Source organism: Lachancea thermotolerans (assembly GCF_000142805.1).
Source record: "Lachancea thermotolerans CBS 6340 chromosome B complete sequence".
In the NCBI taxonomy this organism is placed as follows: Eukaryota; Fungi; Ascomycota; class Saccharomycetes; order Saccharomycetales; family Saccharomycetaceae; genus Lachancea; species Lachancea thermotolerans.
Window position 1 is genome coordinate 864,774 of NC_013078.1, and position 20,624 is coordinate 885,397.

At 45.2% G+C, this 20,624-nt stretch overlaps 6 protein-coding genes and 1 non-coding gene across 7 annotated transcripts, besides 1 other annotated feature; 6 read left to right on the top strand and 1 right to left on the bottom strand.

The window, feature by feature from the left end:
- Positions 1-505: 505 nt before the first annotated feature.
- KLTH0B10274g (KLTH0B10274p) lies at positions 506-988 on the top strand (the record flags this gene model as incomplete). The annotated part of the gene is made up of 1 exon (XM_002552184.1): positions 506-988. The coding sequence occupies one exon, from the start codon at positions 506-508 to the stop codon at positions 986-988; it is 483 nt and encodes a 160-aa protein (XP_002552230.1).
- A 1,320-nt stretch (positions 989-2,308) lies between these two features.
- On the top strand, positions 2,309-2,587 carry KLTH0B10296g (KLTH0B10296p; the record flags this gene model as incomplete). The annotated part of the gene is made up of 1 exon (XM_002552185.1): positions 2,309-2,587. The coding sequence occupies one exon, from the start codon at positions 2,309-2,311 to the stop codon at positions 2,585-2,587; it is 279 nt and encodes a 92-aa protein (XP_002552231.1).
- A 1,826-nt stretch (positions 2,588-4,413) lies between these two features.
- On the top strand, positions 4,414-9,060 carry KLTH0B10318g (KLTH0B10318p; the record flags this gene model as incomplete). Its single annotated transcript, XM_002552186.1, has 1 exon — positions 4,414-9,060. The coding sequence occupies one exon, from the start codon at positions 4,414-4,416 to the stop codon at positions 9,058-9,060; it is 4,647 nt and encodes a 1,548-aa protein (XP_002552232.1).
- Positions 9,061-9,882: 822 nt separating this feature from the next.
- On the top strand, positions 9,883-11,106 carry KLTH0B10340g (KLTH0B10340p; the record flags this gene model as incomplete). The annotated part of the gene is made up of 1 exon (XM_002552187.1): positions 9,883-11,106. The coding sequence occupies one exon, from the start codon at positions 9,883-9,885 to the stop codon at positions 11,104-11,106; it is 1,224 nt and encodes a 407-aa protein (XP_002552233.1).
- Positions 11,107-11,629: 523 nt separating this feature from the next.
- On the top strand, positions 11,630-11,739 carry KLTH0B10362r. The gene is made up of 2 exons: positions 11,630-11,665; positions 11,704-11,739. It is a non-coding gene; the product is annotated as a tRNA-Pro (tRNA).
- A 557-nt stretch (positions 11,740-12,296) lies between these two features.
- KLTH0B10384g (allantoate permease family MFS transporter) lies at positions 12,297-13,952 on the bottom strand (the record flags this gene model as incomplete). Its single annotated transcript, XM_002552188.1, has 1 exon — positions 12,297-13,952. One exon carries the CDS (start codon positions 13,950-13,952, stop codon positions 12,297-12,299), a length of 1,656 nt encoding a protein of 551 aa, XP_002552234.1.
- A 1,227-nt stretch (positions 13,953-15,179) lies between these two features.
- Positions 15,180-15,596: a long terminal repeat.
- Positions 15,597-16,586: 990 nt separating this feature from the next.
- KLTH0B10428g (KLTH0B10428p) lies at positions 16,587-20,363 on the top strand (the record flags this gene model as incomplete). The annotated part of the gene is made up of 1 exon (XM_002552189.1): positions 16,587-20,363. One exon carries the CDS (start codon positions 16,587-16,589, stop codon positions 20,361-20,363), a length of 3,777 nt encoding a protein of 1,258 aa, XP_002552235.1.
- Positions 20,364-20,624: the final 261 nt, after the last annotated feature.

The following is a 20,624-nucleotide window of genomic DNA, read 5'->3' on the forward strand; positions in this document are numbered from 1 at the left end:
TATTAAAAAAACAAACACTTTTACACTTCGCTATGGCCTGTAAGGTTCCAAGATGTTTAGGCGTATCTTTTATGCGGTCAAAACAAACTTAACCCGCAGAGCCTATCCGCCACCCCTTAGAGTTTCAGCAGCCCCTCGTAAACTTTCTCGTTGTTAGTAGCGACGAACCTGCCAGCCTTCCCGCTTCGTGCCCAATTCTGATTTAACCTTACAAGAACGTATCATCAAACACGGAGATCTTGAGCTGGATATCTTTTAGCCTTCAGCAAAGTGGAATTCCGGACTAGATACCAAACTTTTCCTAACCACATAGGTGTAAGACACCATTGCAATAAACGGGGGCGAAGTAGAAGAGTATTTAATTAATTTCATAGAAATAGGAGATGAGAACTTGGGACTTCCATGTGACATTTTTCCCAGCAGGTTTCTTTACGAGGTGATCCGGAATAGAAGTGTCCTAATCGGCTTAGGTTCAGCACTGCTAGTGTGCGCTCTTGCTTTCACCATGGCCCGTAAATTCATTAGTGGCGATGACCTTGCAGCCATACGAATATTTATCGTAAGTTTAGGAATGGCAGGCACAGCAATCACGGGTGCAATCATCGAGGGTCGAGTCGAGAGCGTGATTTTAATGCCATCAAACAAAGTACAATTTATGAAAGAAATAGCGATTCTAGGTCCCGGACTAGAAATGAAAAAGGGGGGCGTTGTTGCTGCTAAGATGAATCCAGTTTTACACAAAAGCAGCTTATTGGCAACGCCATATTACTTTTACGACGGAGAATCATGCTATTCCTGCTTCAGAAATGAATATCTTCATCCATATTTGAGAAGAAAGAATACTAACGACACACAAGCATATATTGTCGATGAATTCAAACCCTTTGTCGATCAAGTTTTGAAGTCATATGAGGAGAGTTTGAACAAAGATTTGCAGCATATGTTAGAAGAAGAGATTTCTGTTGAGAGTCAGCATATCAAGCTATAACTGTCGGCTTCTAGCGTTTTGCTGCACTCTTTTCCTCCCTCTATCCTAGTTTATGCAAATCTCAATGTTGACAATAAGACTAGGCCCCTGGTAATGAAACTGCCTTGATTTGGGCGTTGTGAAGTGGTACATGAAGTTACACTTAAAACATTGCATATAAAAAACGGGCTGCTCTTCGTGAATATCTCGTGTTAGTTTCCACTTCCTAAATTTAGCCTAGTGTGTTACCGTCAAAATTAGTAGAAGAGACTTTATCTATCAAGGTGGAACGGGTTATTAAAGCCATTTGTTGATAATTGAAGATTAATGCGTCTTGTTAAGGATTAGCTCTTGAGATGTTTTCAGAAGCCCAACTTTGTGGCCTACTAGTCACAACATACATTTTTAACACTTGATTAATCCTGTTTACCTTAGTCTCACCATCAGAACAGCTAAGCACAAGTCAGACTCCGTAGTATGCAAAATGATCTGATATAGCCTCTCTAGTATCATAGATTGATAAAAAACGACTCAATTTTGTAAGCCTACATGGAATGTGCCACATTATAGCTGAAGAACCACGCATCGAATGTCCTGTTGTTAATAGCAGCGGCTGGTTGCTGGTTGCACATAGACTTGTACGTGTTTGCTGACGATGGCAATTTTAACCGCACTAGTATAATGATTAAAACTATCTATACTCTGTAGACACGTAAAATGCAAACTGCATCTTACAGGGCAGCGTGTCAAACTAGGAATATTGCTGATTTCGTAGCATTCAGGATGCGTATGAGTGGAAAAGTGATTCGGGAAGTACTTCCACAATATGGCCACTTTGAGCTATGATGAGCGCTTTGTTGTATTCATGCAGCTCTTGGGTTATAGAGCACTCGACTTGTCATGATTAATATCGCCAAGACCTTGGAGCGTTGAGGCCCATAAAAGAGAAGTCCGAAATATTAAAAAAATTTCAACATATCTACTAACGCTAAAAACACGGCATAATGGAGGGAAAAAGAGCAGGGCAGCATCTGGTCACTCCATCACATATAGACGGCGAGTGTCTGAAGGTTCCCCGTGACATATTTTCCAGCAAGCTTCTGTATGAAGTGGTCCGGCATAGAGCCGTTCTCACTGCTTTAGGTCTTGAGCTTGCACTGTACTTATTTGATTCATACAGCTTTGCAAAGTGAAAGTGCCGATGTTAGAGGAGGCGTTACGGCTGCAGTGGTGGTGGTGACATCTATAATTCTACTTATTACTTGCATTCTTTTTGGTATCAATGTGAGCGGTCTACTGCATACTGCGGCGTATAAACTGCAGTTCCTTAGAGAAGTTGAAATGGTAAAGCCAGGAATCGATATGAGAAAATGGGATTTTATTGCGGCAAAAATGAACGCAAATCTTTATCAAAACAATTCGTTGATTTCGCCATATTATTATTATAATGGCGAGGCCTGTTACTGTTTCTTCAAAGCCAAATATTTGCTACCTCACCTTGAAAGGAAGGGTGCGAACAGCACAGGTGAAATGCCTCTCTATGATCTGGAGCCTTTTTATGGTCAAATATTGGATGCATACGAAGAAAGGACCAAAAAAGAATGGCAGCACATATTATGAGTGGGCTCATCCTCCGAAGGTTGTTAATTGGTTTCCCTAAATTAGCTGTTGAATCTCAGCTGCTACACGTAATTTCGATATCGGTGGATAGTGAAATCAATAAAAGAGCTAGCAGACTACGAAATGTTAATTAGTAAGAAGTGGTGCATCGCCATGATTTTTACCTCTTTAATTTACCCATTACATGTTTTTTGGTGCACCAAGTTTTTTGAGAAAGGTTCAAACTGGCAAATCTTTCCTTTATGCGGCTGTTTGTGTCTATCTCAGCACGAGCTGTAATCATATCTGCGTTCCACAATGGCGTGACAACTACTTCCATTGTTATACTGGCCCGTCCAAGATGTGCCGACTTTTGCACTTCAATATTGCTAAATTGTTCGCAAATGGTACGCGTGCATATCTTTTCTATTCATTTTCTCTTTATGGCTCAGCTCATAGAAGAAATTTGAAGCATAGCATCCTTTTTCTCAAATGCCGTTTTTGATAGGCATGTCTTGCAGCCGAGACAGCTGTTCGAGATTCGTAAGCCATATCAAAACCAGTTTTGTGTTTCTTTCCCATCTCGTTCTTTAGCCGTAATTACTCAACTCATGGCTAAGCTTCTATTAATTAGTGCACACACCGTTGAGAAGGGGTTAATGAAAGCTGAAACTTTCACCCTAGTGGCGATATTCCTTTGGACTAACTCGTGTTCCTACCTATCAAACCCATCAAGAATTGCTGTGTAGGCTAATATTTGTTGTTGCCCGCGAAGCGTTGGATGGCCTCTTCAGCCTTTAGCTTCGCAGTATCTGATGTCGCCAAGTCTCCTAATTTCAAATTTAACTTATTTTAGCAACGGACAAGTCATTAATAATTCATCTATACTACATTTTAAAGGGGATTGGTAATAAATTGAAAGTTTTTATCAAAAGAATGCATTTAGCCACAAACTGCACGGTATGACTTGAATATAGGGTTAGATACACTATAATAATTTGTTTAGTCTATTAATCAACTTTGGGAAATTCAAGCAACCAAACAAAACTCTCAATCTTTTTCGAACTTACAAGATATAGTAGTTGTAATGTTTAATAAAAGGACACTGTATCTGATTAGTCCAAGGTAAGTTTTTTATTTTGGCCCACTGCTTTTTGTCGCGAATAAGTTTTAAAGCGGTTAAATACAGCACATGCAGTTGCCCAAATTCGACGCACCACTGTGATTGGTTATACCACTCTGCGATCAAACTTCCTCCGGCTCTGAAACCCGCTTCCAAGATGTCACACCGCTCATCCTCCTTTTCTTTTTAGGGGCGCCCGTCCTGCAACGTGAATTCTCGAGGAAGTCACATGGCTGAAAGACTAAATAAAAAAGCAGGTGTCGACCAAGTACAGAGGACGAGCCTTTCTTCAGTGTTTGGTTGAGAGCTCGTGGCAACTATTACATTTGATAAGCTCTCCAGAGCTTATCTCTATGCAGCGTGCTGCTGTCTTTGCTCGGGGCTACGAAATATGAGAGTACTGTGACCGCCCGATAGTCATCTTCAACATAACGCGCTAGACACCAGCTCAACGCGCAACAAAGCCAAGTGAATATCACGTCTCAGTGATTAACTACCTAGCTTCCGCACCCACAGCTTCCTTACCTACAATTCATAAAACCACAGGATACTCACTCGTTCACAATTACCGCTCCTCACCATTGCAGCGAAAATGTATATATAAGCAAATACGTTGTTGAATTCTCACCACGCCGACAACTGGGCGCAGGTCACGTGAGCCCACACTCAGTCACGAGACTCCGAGCTTATCATTTTTTTGAGAGCTCTTCCCTCTTCCCCGCACATGGAGAAAATATCCGATCGCTTCGCGGCTATCGACGGGTTCCTCGTCAAGAAGGACAAAAGCGGCCTAAGAAGGATTGTAAACACTATTTCGACTACCTTCAAACCTAACAAGCAGGAAGCACGGTGTATCGAGAAGCTTCAATTAAGAAACCTAGCACTCTATTTCGACTGTAAAGACGACCTGCTCCCTCACGATTGTCCGCTGCTCTTCAAGACTGTGAGCAGCAAAAGAAAGCTCTTTTATCATACAGAGGATGGTATAAAAGTGGTCAAGTCGGGGAAAACCAGTAGCAGGGATATGCGGCGCGCGATTGAGCATGCCGTCATTGAGATACCGCTCTCTGGCTCGCAGAAAAAGTACCTCGTTGACTGCCAAGACGGTATCGACCAAAGGTTATGGCGTGAAGGTAGAGCCATGGCCCCTCTTCAAAACAGCAATAACTCGCACATAACTCGCACACTCGCCTGCGACACTTTGTTGTTTACTCCACAGGACTACGCACTGCTCCGCTCTTTCGCCTTGGAAAAAGTACTCTACGAGGCAGAGAGTATTTCGATATTTGAGCACTGTCATCGAAAGGCTCTTCAAAACCTCGAGGAAAAGGGCCAAGGGGACCTACTCGAAGAGAAAATTACTGGCAAGCAATTCCACCTGTTGCTTCAAAAAAACACCGTCAGGGCGTATGGGAGGATCATGAGCTCTCTCTACTTTATCCTGGTGAACTTCCACAGGCTGTCGCTTTCAACAAGAGTCGCGGATCCTGCAATAAATCGCGCGCTGCTTCTGGACAGTATAGGCTGTTCCTACAACGTCGAATCCAAAGCTTCTCATCTTCAAGAGATTATGTGCATCATGCTCAAAAATACTGACCACGCGTCGCTCTTACAGCTGCTTGCACGTATGTTGCCTTTCAATCTCGAGGGGTATGTCGACAAAAACCAAACTTTAGGATACTATGAAACTGAGGAGATTTGCGAGCGCTTGGTAGCGATGCGAACATGGGTCAAGTACGTGGCGCTCTCGGCAAAAACGGGCGATGAAGAGGTCATATTTCTTGAGAACGACCCAGCTAGCACTTGGGGTGTGCTCAGCAGCTACTACCGTGAAATCGCACGGGAGAGTAAGAAGTTAGATTTAGCAACTCTGCGCTTCATCTCACGGGACATCGTGTGTGTCTCCGGCAAAACATTTGGGCGGTGCTATATACGGGACTTTTACAGCGGCCTGGAACAAAGATTCGACGCCTTATGGATGCAGCTTAACAAGTATTATTCGGTGAGGAGCATCCAAGCGGTCGAGGAACTGCTCTTCTACGATGAAAGCATGTCCTTATCCGAGGGAAAAAGCTGTCCATATTTCTCGTTCGAAAATGTATTCCCCATGGATGTTCGTAGGAGCCTGCTGCCGCGTGGGAGAAAAGCCCTGACCGAAGCTGAACAGAGAGTAGTGCTTGACACAATTGAGGAAATGACACGTGCAGTGATGTGGATAACATGGCTCGCCGCTGGTACTCCTTACGCGTTTGCGGAGCTGCAAGATCTTGCATATGCGGGAGAGCGGCGGAACGTTTACGTGGATGAAGATTTTCGGCGTATCAAGCTGGCCACATGTTACAACCAAAATGGCGACATACTGTATCTCGTCAAGTGGCTGGATAGTCACACATCCTCCTACCTGGCATTTTTAATCCTTGTTATCAGTAAAATTCAGCTAGAGCTGCTCAACGAGATGCGGTCCATATTCGACCATCCAAGACACAACGAAATGCGTCACAGTGCTGCCAATATACGTTCCTCAAAATACACTACTCCCATGAAGAAAACGTGCAAGGCACTCTTGAGTGAGTTTCTGTTTGTAGACGCCTCACAGGCCAAATTGGTTAGCGAAAAGCGGTTTCAAGAAGTTTGCAAGGAGTATCCCAAAAGAACTGCACCCTTGGAAAGATTGAACTTTCCTCAGCTGAGGCAAGGCATGACTGCCTTGGTGCAGCGTAAGTTAGAAGGGCATCGGAGTCAAGCAGGCGCAGCGCATCCATCTACATCTGCATACCTCGCAGACCATTGGCCTAAAATGGGTACTGGTATGTACGGATTGGACAGCCTATTACTCGAAAGTCTGCAAGGACCGACCGCATACATGACACAGAGAGAACTCAGCGAACAATGGAACCTGTCAATGGATCTTGGAGTAAATACCGAGGACGAGCCTCAGTCAACTGGCAATACTTTAAAAGGTGGTCTGCAGAGAGCAGGGCTGGTCCCTGATGATCTTTTTCTTGCAGGTCGGATGCTCTACGGAGAACAGTTTGCATTTCGCAATACAGACCAGACCTTTGCGTGTATTAGCGCGTACATGTCAGATGAAAAGGTTATTGCAGTGCAGGCACCAACAGGATTTGGAAAAACACTGGTGTTCCAGCTGCCATTAATTTGCTATGCCATGAAAAAGCTGCAAACGGTATCGTTTGTTTTTGTGCCTGACGCAGCGCTAGTTGCAGCAACAACACATAGGCTTAGATCAAAAAGTTGCCTGCGGGTTGGGAGTGTCGAGTTCTTGATACATAAAGGATTGGTGGGAGACGACCCCTTTCAAGATGTTTATGTGGGTACTTTTAGCGACGCAATTGATCACCGACTCATTGAATTGATGAAACACTGGAAAGAGCAGTTTCCCGAGACGCAACTTGGCCTACTTGTTTTCGACGAGTTCCAGAATTTGCCAGATGTGGAAAGTTATTGCAAGACTCCACTTCACTTACCCAAAGATATTGACATCGAACAGTTTCAGAGGCTGATACTAACCACGGCGACAGGAAGTCAGGGCTCTTCAGAAAAGGCACTCCGAGAGCTGGGGCTAAAGGGTCGGCTCGAAATCCAGCCGGTATGGGGGGATTCAGAGGGAGATACTTGCTTTGTCACGGCCCCCATACGTTTCCGCAACTATATCCGCGAGCCTGCTTTAGCACACGTATACAAGCACGCTATACTCATGGAAGGTGATGGCACGGGACAGGTTATGGTGCTCCTGAGGCGTCTATTTGAAAAAGATTCTAAAGCAAAGGTTGCTATCGTACTTGGCCAAGAGGCAAATACGGGCTCACTTTTTAATCGAGTAGCCAAGGAATTCACTTCTGTGTGCGTTGGTAAAGAATTGGACAAAACAGAAAAGGCGATGAAGATGCAGTCTTTCCTACTGGACAAGAACGTGCAAGTGCTAATGGGCCCGAAGTTGGCTGTGGAAGGAATTGATGTTGCAGAGCTGCGAATGGTCATATTACTGGACTACCAGCCAAGCGTAGGCGAGTATATCCAGTGCGCGGGCCGTGTCAGGAACTCTGGAGTATCCATAGCGCTATGGCGGAAGGCACCGCAGCGCGGTAATAATGACTTAAGCTCAATCGACTACTCGCGCTGTTTCACCTCTCAGATCTGTGAATTCTACGAGTTGCCACAGCAAGTCCATGCCGGGTGCTGCAAGCACTTTGATAGTGTGTCCGAGGAGACAAGAGATATTTTTGAGTACGTTGCCATTGAACTGGAACCGGCAGATACTCAACAGAAGAGAAAACATACTGATGGTTCCCCACATAGCTCCAAGAGGTTGTGTTCCCCACACAATCCAGAAGTGCCAGGAAGTAGACCCACAACAAATCTCGAGTTGCAAGCAACGGACAAAAGTCAGCAACTTACTAAAGCAGAGAGGTTAGAAATATCGTGCCGGGGCTGTCGAGACATATTTGAATACTTTGAATTCAGCGACGACAGGCGCCGTGATCTGCTGATGGAAGGGCTTGATGAGCGATATTTTGGCAACATTAGCATCTTTAATGTCAACTCCGAACTCGAGTGCAGGTGGTGCCTAGAGCCAAAAAGAGGGTGTTGCTGTTGGCCAGAAAGTCCAGCATGCGAAGACATGTCGTTGAAGAAATTAGCAATGCAGGCACTTGCGTTTTTAGGGTGTTTTTTGACGCCCAAGGGATATACTGAAGAAGTTGCCTTTTGCGAAAACTACGGAGTAGCCACCTGGATGATGCTTTTGGAAACGCGAATCAAGAAAGAGGTCTTTACAAGATACTACACGGCTTATAAAGACTACCACGACCTAGTGCGTAGAAGGATGGAATACTTCTATGGCTACGAAGGTGATCGCTACATAGATGATTACAACGAGATGTGGAGGATGCTTCAGAAAAAGGAACTGATAGTGTACTTTAGTACTCGGAAAATTCAAGAGTGCCCAATGGGTGGCTGCTGTGCTGATTGTGTGAAGATAGCAGTTGAAGATGACGACCCGCCGTGGTGCCGCGACTACCCCATATCAAAAGGGTATCTGCAGGCGCAAATGGAAAGTACGGACGAGGATGCATATCTATGTAGCGAGAACATGGCCATGAGGCTAAGGGGCTCGCCACCCGTACTTGGCTTCCATTACAAGTTGATGCAGTTTGTGCTGTTTCACAACAAAGACTTTCGAGACGCGATCTGGGAAAGGTTTCCGCAACTGCCTCAAGTTGGAATGTTTACGCACTGGCTGCGGCTGATGAAGACCGAATGGATATTTGATGGAGTGCCTGTGCCACTATACGCAGTGGTTGGGGCAATCTTTTATCGACAGAATCCGTACTACCTTCATGACGCGTTGTGATTGAGTATTGCTGGAGACGTGCGAACGGAGGATCAATGATAGTTTGTGGGCATTTTTGCAGAGGGGGAGCAACAAAAGTCACTGGGAGAACCGGACGGTGCACTCTTTGCAAACATGATCTTGAAGACTATAGAGACAGTTTAACATAGCTGCGCACGTAGTAGCGTTTTACGTATCAAGTCGGTTATTGAGGCTTGACCTTTTTGAATGGTAAAGACAGGGCCGCAAATGAGCTTCACTAGTAGATTACAGCTGCAAAATTGAGGGTATAATTACAAGTTTGGCCGTGGAAGGAAGGTGAAAGAGAGTTTTAACTTCTACACTTTCGACGTTTAACAAATTCCACACCTGATAGCAAACTGCAAGTCATCGACACCCACCTCGAAGGATAGATTCTGGGGGTGTTTTTAAAAACCTCGTGTATCCAAGAGAGAAGTTCGAAAGCTTATCTATTTATCAATGCAAGGAACAATGGAACGCCTAGACTTTTCCGTACTTGGCGATTATTGCGTAATAGAGCCTTGATACAATCACATGCTCATGAACTTGCAGCCAACTCTAATTCAATCTCAAATTGATAAATGCAACGCGGTGCTTTCTACATGGCTGTATCGTCGTATCTTTCCGAAAGGGTCCTGACGGCGGGTCCGCTCGGCTTCCGGTTGTTGTCTCTGTCAACAATTGCGAACTTCCAAGACCAACAAATCGGTAAACTCTGGGCAACGCGGCAACCAGATACTATAGACAGCTGAATGTTATTGTAAGTTCTTTGAATAACATGAGAACAGCTTAAAAAAAAGGTATAAAAGCCATGACCAAATCATGAGTATAGTATGGGTAGGAGCAATACGAAAGAACGCACAACAAGACATAATGCTCAAAAAGCTTTGTTTAGGCCTACTGGCTCTAGCAACAACGACATTGTGTGAATCCATCTCACGTGACGTGACGACAACGACTGTCATTGCAGCCGTAAGTTCAAGTTCTTCGTCCTTAACTGTCGCTACGCCTGGTACTCCTGTGTCTCCAAAGGTTCTCCTTATCGCCAATGAGTTTGAATTTGGATACCTCGACGCCTACAATTTCACCACCCAATACACCGGTGTGCTCTTTGATCAAACTTTTGCCTGTACTGAGGATGGCGCTATTTGTAAACTTGAGTGTGGCCAAGAGCTTGTTTCCGCCTCACAGATCACAGCGCTCATGATGATCCCCGGAGTGGACCTCAAAAAAACTTACGTTATCATTACTGGCACTGGCGGTGTGAATCCCAAGTACGGAACAGCTGGGGGTGCGGCAATCAGCACGTTTGGAATTCAATGGGAGTGGGGCAGTATGTTTTTGGGAGACGACCTACCCGCCAACTTCTCGGGACAATATTTCGCTAGCTACGCTCAGCTTTCCCCTGACAAGTACCCCGTAACAGTGGGCTCTGAAGTGTACAAGCTCAACGAAGCACTTGTGGATCGCTTCTATGCTACTGGTAGTAAAGTCACATATGAAGATGTTTCAGAGACCTCTCAAGGCTTAAGGGCAACTTATGAGTACGATGCAGCCAAGCAAGACCCTTTCTTGGCAAGGTGCGATACTGTTTCAGCACAAGTTTACTGGCACGGCAATGTGGCTGGAGAAAATGTCGAGTATTACTCCAACGTAATCACAAACGGACAGGCACGCCCATGTAACACCAACGAAGATGATCAGGGGAGGCTACTGGCTCTCTTCTTGGGTGCGGTTCATCATATGGTTGACTTTGGGCGGGTTTCAATGATCAAAGCCTTTAGTAACTTTGACCGCCCCCCTCCACAGCTAAGCGCTTACCAATCGAGGTTTTATGTTGGAGAAGGTGCAACAGAGCCTGGATTGAGAAATGCTTGGAAATCAATCATTGTAATTGTGGATGACGTTCTTGAAAACTGGGATAGTGTGTTTGATGCTGGTATAAAGCCAAATACGTACATGGGCGACATAAAGGGAACCTTGGGTGGCGTGTGTGACTTTAATTCCACTGCAAGTGCAGCAAAAGGGTCGGTGCAAGGGAGCTGATCGTATGGCTTGTTCCCACATTTTATCTATAGGGCTTATCTCTTTCGGTCTCTTCGAGATCCTTACGGGCTCGAGTGAGACTATCTCATATTATATTCTTTACCGTTATATGCCGGAAGGGCGCAGAAAAAGCGAGGTATACTATATCTCTTGCAAGAGGATCTGCGGTTACAGAAAGTGCTGCTAAATATTATGAGAAGCTAAGGGGAATTTTTCGAGCAGTTTGAATATGTCAGTATCCGTATTTTTCTTGGCAATCACGTAGAGAATTGAACTTCATCTCTTCTGCTTTATAATAGGGTTTACTTGAACCAGTATGCAGTGGGAACTCGTTAAAGGGGCATTTTACAATTGTGCTTTTCTTTCATAAATCTCGGTTAACGTGTCCTCGAATTAATGAAGAACTGTGGTTTATGAATCTGAAATTGAACATCACTCATATCTCCTTATCGCGGCACCTGCGTTCCAAAAGACAGGGAGGTGTCTACAGTTAAGTTTCTTTTGACTTTAACTGCCAATCAAAGGGCGTGTGGTCTAGTGGTATGATTCTCGCTTTGGGCGAAGTTCGAGTTACACTTGAGCTACAAATCACAAGCATGCGAGAGGCCCTGGGTTCAATTCCCAGCTCGCCCCTAATTTTTTGAGTTTCTTACGCATTAGTCACGTGCTTATAAACTCTTAAAAGGTATTGTCGTTTCCCTCACTCCCTCTTCGCAGTGGACTCGTGACAGCCAAGCGTCATCGGGATTGAGGATCCATTTCAATACTGGGTTCAAAATGAAATGCGATGTCCCTTAAATTTGCTTGCATTCTTAGGTGTAGTAGGCAAGATCCACTGGTGATTTTCACAAGCTCTGAATGTTCAGATATGCTCGGTATGGCCTTCCATTGGAAAATAAAGCCGCTTTGAATGAGTTTCTAATTATTCCGCTTTTGCAAACATCCGTGACGATGATATCATTCCTTTGTTGAATATACTAAGCTTTCGACAGCAGCGTTCAGCACAAAGTCTGGTGATACAGAGGTGCCCGATTCAGTGTTGTATAGCCTCTTCGCTGATACTACTCACCTCACTAGAATGCTCATGTCCGAACTCAATCATGTTCCATTGCTGTAAACCCTATCTTGCATAGAAAATTGACCCTTAACACCAAATACATATCATTATAAGCTCCTTCAAGGCGAAAACCTCAAATGGCATATCTAAATTCCGGATTTTGAAAGTCGGTGAGATCTGCAAACTCCGAGTTTAGCATGTCGGCGGGAAGTCTCTCATCCAAAGCGTCACGCCTTTTGTTCTCACGCACGTTAACAATGTAGATTGCTGCTAAGATCAGGAAAGCAATACAATAGCAGGCGACAATAGCGGTCTTGGCGCCTTGATAGTGTGGTGCTTGAGATTCACGGAAAGTCTGAGGTCCAATTAGGTTGCCAGTGCAGTAGCCTATCATAGAAATAGCGCCCATGAAAACTTTCTTAGAGTGGCCAGCACTATTAGAAGCAACCATGCTTAAGATACACGTGTAAGGGATTGGGGAGATACCGAAAATGTAGTAGCCTGCCAACTGGGCGTGTAAGGGCTTTGCAAATGCCATGAGACAGCCAGAGATGAGGTTAAGTGCCAGGCCAGCAAACGCAATGTCCAGTCTACGATTTCTGATGGTTGAGAGGTAGCCAAATAAGATCATCCCAATTATAGAGACTGCACTAGTTGGCATTCCCATCAGTAGTGCTTTCCCCTTACCATAGCCCAAGCCTGCGATCATCAAAGCACTGAAGTTGGAGAAACCACCATTAGGAATAGCAACAGCAACCTGTAGGAAGAAGTAGAGATAAAGACGGGGATCAACCAAGGCCTCGTAAACTTGCTCTTTCTTGAAGTGCCGATTGCCAAAACCTTGCTTGTTGGACCGGATACGCTGGATAGCAAGAAGCTTTTCAGTTTTGTTCAGCCACCAGGCTTGGGACGGAGTGTCTGGTATAATGAACAAGACCATAAGACCAGTGACAATCGTGATCAGACCAACAATTATGAACAAGATCCTCCATGCATCCATGGAAAGTGTTCCGGCGAGCTGGCGCTCGTACAGGCGGTAGGATACCGAGGCGCCAACTAGGCCACCAACAGCATTGCAGGCAATCAGAATAGAGGTCCGAAAAAACTGTTCGTCTTTTTTGTACCATTGGGACATAAACAATACCATGGCCGGTGTGATTGATGACTCCAGTACGCCAAGCAGCGTTCTAGTCAAAATAAAAGTTGGGTAAGACTTTACAAGGGAGGTCAGACACAGCAACAAGCCCCATGCTATAATATAAGCACTCGTAATCTTGGATAGCGGGAGACGCTGTAGAGTCCAAGAGCATGGGGCTTCGAAGACCAGAAACCCAAGGTAAAATGAAGTCCCGACCCAGCTGTATTGATTGCCAACCATTTTTAGGTCTGTCTTGATGCCCATAACAGAAGCATAGTTACTAGATGACTTGTCCATGTACTGGAACGCCGATACCAGCGAGATCACAGTCAACAGAATAAGGTCTATTTTCCACACGAGACGGCGGTTGGAAGATGGATCCACTTCAAGCTGTGCAGCCTCATCTGCCTTTTCCATAGCAAGATCTCTGCTTTTAACGTCATAAAGTTCTGCTGCTTGTTCACTGCTCAGTACCGAGGTAACAACCTCGCCTTCTTGTTTGGTAGATGACATGGTGGTGTGGAAACGGGTGAGAGGAAAGCTTGATGGGCTAGATTGTTGGGGATAGAAGTGGAACACGAACGTCCAATTTATGCAGTTTTTTGAAATTGCCGCTAAAGTAGGTATTTTGAGTTTAATTAAGATATGCATGCCGAGATGAGCTACTGCTCCTTATCTACAATTCGTACCAAAGCAGAGATAAGACTCTTGGCAACCTCAGGCGAGTCGAAGCTCCTTATCTCTACGAGAGCCAAGCACGTTTTGTGTGTTGCAACAAGTTATTAAGAACTGAGCTTCCTATTACGTATTGGTATTTTGATAATTGGAGTTAGCGACAGGTGTCAGCGGCTCTTTATATCGTAGCACTATCTATAAGGGTTCAAGCAAGGATTTTCAATTGTGACTCCCTAGAATTTGGCGGTCATACAAAGAGATAAGTGCCCATTGTTTGATTATTAGCAAGCAAGTAACTTGGGGCGAATATTCGAGGGAAGGGCACTATGAGTGAATTCTACTGGTAAAAAGTTTTGGGAAAGTTCTAAGCTGATAAGATATAGAAGCACCCACAAGGACGTTTCAACTGGTATCTCAAGTTTAGTGGAGTTGGAGCAGCTTGATTTGTTCTAAGGCAGTTAAGTAGAATGGGAAAGCGGTTAGTTCCAAGACAACTCTGGTAACGGGGATATTCACGCACGGGAGGGGATTTTTCGGTCTTTGGTGCTTTCGGAAATCTAAATACCTGTCAGGCAAGAGGACTATCGTTCGTTCACCACAATGAATTGATTGAGTACAGAATATGCTCGTTGGGAATTCCTTGTGTCTAAGATACATATTTGACGCCTGTTGCCATAGCCAAATTTATATTTTTAGCACTTATTGTGACATTGATCAGAAAATATCAAGGCTAATAAGTCTCGCACTTACAGAAGTTAGTAGAGAGTTACATTTCTGAGAAATCGCCTAATATTAACCGGACCCGAATTCAATGCTCTTCTGCTGTAACTGTTCAAAGGACATAAAGTTAAATGTTGGTTTGAATATCATGTGATAGAAGCAACGATGACAGGCTGGTATAAAATGATAGTATTCATGACGCGCATGCCAAACGTAGTTTGATTACGAAACCTCTGGGTCTCTCAGTAGCAAAGTATTGTAAAACGCTAGCATATAACGGTTCAGAGATACAGCAGTGGAACTCACGTAAAAATTCGACCGATAGCTTAGAACTCCCGCGACACGAAAGACGCATCATGTGTGAGGTAAGAAGTTTTGGAATAGGGTAATACCACACATTCACAGCGGCGGCATGAATGGCTGGCAAAAGAGCTCCTAAAAAGAATCGGAAGATTGGACTAGTATACAATACATGGATATTTTTATTGAGGCGAGTCTGGGTCATTGGTCGAAAGGGTCTTAAATTACTTGGCTAGTGTTTCCATTATGATCTGATTAAACTACTTCGTGGACGATGGTACTAAATATCTCCCCCCTCTTTCTTCAGTCCAAGATTTACGTCTTGCAAACCAAAGAAATTATCCGGATTTACACAAAATTACTGGGACGTGGCTGAGTCATAATCATAAGGTGATAATCGTACTGGTGGTACCACTCCTTACCTTCTCCAAGCCACTGTGTTCTGATCTGGACTATGAACGGTTAATGTGAACCTTCTATGTGACTTAGTTGGGTATCCGTCGTATTTATGATATGTCCATGTGTCATATCATTTCATACCAATGTGTCATTATGCAACTTGGCACTATCACACACCAACGAACCGATCACAATCTGACAGTTTTTTTCTTCTAAAAACGTGCCATGAGACGCATCCACAGATGTTAACCCCAACTCATTGATCGGGACTCTTCTGAAAGCCCCAGAAAAGGGAAAGGCCTTCTCAATCAAATGGCTAAGATTGCAAAAACGACAAGCCTGACTCTTTGCCTTGATACTCATTCACCCTTTCAATTTGGAAGAGTCTCATGACAGCGACCATGGGTCTCGAGGTGGTGTTTCGCATTATTATATAGTTCGTATGAGAGTACATCATAATTTGTGTTTCCGGACGCGCCAGCTTCCCCGCCAACCTGTGTTTCCAGTCACCTGATTCTATGCAGTGTTTCAGTTTTCACGACTAGAAAAGTCACGCGATCACCAATAAAGTGAAGGTATGTAGAATTTAATGCAGCGACGGGGGTGCAAAGTTATCACTTGCATAGGTCATGAATGATCTGCCCTAACAAGTAAACCTTGAACCTAGAATGCAAGCGATTAGAACCGTAGACATACATCTACGCATCCGTCGGAGTTCAATATAGAAGTGGGAACAGAACCTTGAAACTCCACAAGGATAGCCGCAGGGCGCATAACTTGTATGTTCGATCTCCCAGAAACAATTCCGCTATACTGAAGCTCCAGAAATCAGATATACATCTCAACAGCTCGAGACCCCGCAGACGACCCCTCTCACGCGTTTATAGCATGTGAAGAGGTGAGCGTTAACATCATACGAGCGCGCCATATGCCAACTGTGAAGCTACACTCAATGGGACCGTGTCACAGGTATTACACTCGCGCAAAACGCTCAACGAATACCTAGACGGTGACCCGATAGCCAAGTAACTGGCCAACGAGGACAAAATTCCCTCCGATTCGTTACTGGTGATGCCCTGGTGAATTGTTATATAAGTTAGAGCCCGAAAGCTCTGAGTGCTCTCGAACAGCCGCAAATGATCAGGGCACGTGACATAGAGGCATCTCGGTATTTGAACCCCGCACGCGCACATGGAAAAAATATCAGATCGCTTCGCGGCTATTCATGGGTTTCTCATAAAGACAGACAGGGATGGCACTAAACGGATCACGTGCCCGAATATCAGCTCTCTCAAACCTACCAAGAAGGAAGTGCAGCGGATTCTCGAGTTGAAGCTGCAGAACCTGGCGGTTTATTTGGGGATGAAAGAGGATCTCATCTACGTGGACTGCCCACTGCTTTTTGAGACTGTAACGAGCGAGCAGAGATATTTTTACAGTACTGAAGATGGCATGAAAGCGGTCAGGTCGGGCAGAACCAACAGTGCGAATACACGGCGCTCTATCGAGTACCGCGTTCTGCCAATAACGCTCCCTAACAAGACTAGAAAGTACCTCTGCCAGACTGGCAAAAAGCTGCCTGAGATGCCATTAGAGCACGAGATCGCGACCCTGCACCAGGAGAGCGAAGCCAAAACCGCGACTGTGCCCCAGGCTAGTGAAGATTTGGACGTATTTCACACGCTTCACTGTGACAAGCTGGTCTTTACTAACCGCGACCGCCGCCTCTTCCGGTCTTTCGCCATGGATCGAACGTTGTATGAGGTAGAAAGTGTTGCAATCTTAAAGCATTGTCATAGAGAAGCCATTTCTAAAACCACCAAGACAAACTCCTTTGGCGAACCTCTAGTGACAAAATATAAATTAGAGACTCTAGAGATACATGGGAAGCACGCAGGTGTTCTGCTCTTTCTTATTGCGAATCTGCACCAGTTATCATTGGGGCAACAAGTGGAGCGGCCAACAGTGGACAGCGAGCTTTTGCTGGACAGAATCGGAGAGCTGCACAACACTGAAGCAAAAGCAGCGCACCTACAGCAGCTTCTTTACATTGTACTCAAAGAAGAGAGGTACATGGATCTTGCAAATTTGTTCACGCGTCTGTTGCTCTTCAGGCTAAGCGCACACTTTGATATAAGAAAAGATTTAGAAGTCGAGGAGATGGAAACTGTGCGCGAGCGTATGTCTGCAACGGGAGTGTGGATCAAGTGTGTGATAATTTCGGAAAAGAGTGAAGACCAGTTGAATATTTTCCAAGAGGAGAGCCACAATATATGGAGCAAATTCACGACCCTATATCACAAAGTTGCAAAAGAAAGTGACCAAACGATGACTATGAACATAAACCGCGTGCCTCCTGACTGTATAAGGGTATATGGAAAAACGTTTGGAAGAGAATACATCAAGAGCTTTTACAGCGACATGCAATATGAGTTCGACCAGCAATGGAGCAAGCTCGACAGGGTCTTGACAATGACGCCGGTAGAATCAACTGGAAAAATGCTCCTGGAAAATTACAGAATTCCGTGGGCAGGCCATGGCTACCGCGCGAATTTCTCATTAAAAGATATGTTTCCACAGTGGATACATGATCAAGTGTCACCAAGCATGAGGCAGCCGCTTACCCAGCTTGATAAAAGAGAGGTGCTCGGCGCCATTGATAAGATGACAGTGGCTTTAATGTGGATGATCTGGTTAGCAGCGGGTGTGCCCTACACCTTTTCAGAGCTACAGGTTTTGGCATGCGGTGGCGACCAGCAGAACATATATGTGGACAGTGAGCGACGATGTGTCCAAATAATCACAAGAAGCTTCAAGAAAGGGAACTTGAAAGAAGACTTCAAATGGTTGGATAAGCGAACATCATACTATCTGGTGTACTACGTAACTGTGCTGCGGAAGACTCAGATATCGGTGCTAGGCGAGAACTACGAGGCCTTCGAACCTCCAAAGGAAGGTGAAGTTGATCTGGAGGGCATATGGGAGCACATTGAGGGCAAATGCAATATGAGCAAGAAAGAGGCGTCGGCACTTATCATGGACCAATATTTGTTTTTAGACGCTAAACTAGGCCAGCTTATGAGTAGGAGGCGGTTTCTTAAGCCCAGCGAGGAACACCCCAATTATGTTGCATCTCCCGAGAGATTGAGTTTTAAGCAGCTAAAATTCGGCAGGATGGGGTTGCTACGGCAGTATCTAGCCTCATCCCTCAATGACTCAAAGCCCGTCAAAACAGCGAGAATAGATCTAGCCATGTGTCGCTTTGCTGCTTCAAGCGCGCGGGACTACATGGATGAACTGGGTGACTCAGAAGACGTGGATGACCCAGATGCCATGGGCGATTTGGAAGTTTTGGAGGAGTCCATGTGGCAGTGCGAACAATCAGAAAGATTTATGACGCGGACATGGCACGAGGAAATCGCAAAGCAATGGATACGATGGGTGGGTCTCGATGAAGAGGAAGAAATACATCATCCGCTAACTTACAGTGTTGGCGAAATAGTTTTGCAGAAAGAAGCACTATGCCCAGATGATCTTGTTCATGCAGGTCGAGAGCTCTATGGGAAAAGCTTTACCTTCCGCAATTCGGATCAGTACTTGGCATGCGTGAATGCTTACCTGTCAAATAAGAAGATTATTGCAGTACAAGCACCCCCGGGACTCGGCAAGACATTAGTTTTCCAGCTGCCACTGATGTGCTATACCATGAGGAAACTTTCCCTTGTGTCATTTGTGTTTGTCCCTTTCGTAGGTCTACTTGCCGGGACGATGTGTCGGCTCGAAGCAAGTGGCAACCTGCGTGTAGGTAGTGTTGAAAAGCTTCTCAACGAGACTCGTTGCAAAGAAAACTCACTGCTGGACGTTTACGTGGGCACCTTCAATGACGCAGCCGCCGAGGACTTTATAAAGATGATAAATTTTTGGAGTTTACTGTACCCAGAGAAAAAACTTGGTCTACTTGCATTCGACGAGTTTCAAAATCTATACGACGAGAAAAGTCACAGTGAGGTTTCATTTCCGTCTCTGAAGCGGGTACAATTTGGGCGGTTCCGGCGAATAATTTTGACCTCGGCCACATGTGAGCAAGGATCTGCGCAGGGAGCACTTCAAGAGCTAGGATTTAGGGGTCGAGAGGGCACAAATTTTACATGGGAGAGATCGCAGGCAGGCCGGTCGGTCGATGTACCTATTTTTTTGCGCAACTACGTGCAAGAGCCAGCTGTGATGCATGTTTACAAACATGCCTTACGTATGAGGGGAAACGGCGTTGGGCAGGTAAAGCAGTTCCTAAGAAGTCTTTTTGCATATGATCCAGATGCAAAGGCTGCCTTAGTAGTGGGAGAGAATGTGGCCACCACGGAGTTATTTACCGAGGTCTCACAAGAGTTCAGCGCCGCTTATGTTCACAGTGACCTAACTACCGAAGAGAAACTGAAACGGGTGCAATCATTCATCAAGGACAAGAGTCTGCAGTTGCTGATCGGCACAAAGCAGGTCGTGGAAGGGCTGGATATTGAGGGGCTGCGAATGGTGATACTGCTAGACTATTATCCGCGAGTAGCTGAGTACATCCAGTGCGTGGGTCGCGTGCGAGGGTCTGGGACATGCATAGCGTTATGGCAAGATCCGCCACCACAGGTCGAGAATGATCAACCCCGCGTCGATTACGACAAATGCTTTACTTCACAGATTTGTAAGTACTACGAGCTACCGCAGCGGGTACACGCCGGATGTTGCGGCAGCTTTGAGAGTGTTACAGAAGAGGCAAAGAGCTTGTTTCATCGCGTGGTACTTGAAGAGGAAGTGAATGACGTATGTTCCCAGAAAACGACGAGAGATGAGGATTCTGAGCAAGGAAGAGAAAGGAAGATTGCGCGCACAGATGTGATCGCGAGCGCTGATGACAGCAACGAGGTTTCGGGCGTCAATAAAAGACCCCAAGACGATACGGCTATTACCAAAGCGTAGTTTCGAGAAATCTAACAAGGAACAATCACGATGTTTAAGGCCCTAGAATTGAGTGGCTCCAGACACAAAGACATGAAGTTGTACGGCATTGATGGCAAGGTAAAATTCCATACTATTCCGACATCATCGAGAAGGACAATGTGCAGGATGAGGTGCGTATGGAAGGAGGTACACAAGCGGGAGAGTGACGATACCAATATAAACTCCCTCTTCTGGCTTTATCTGAGAAACTATAAAAGCCGTCGATCCATTCACAAAACT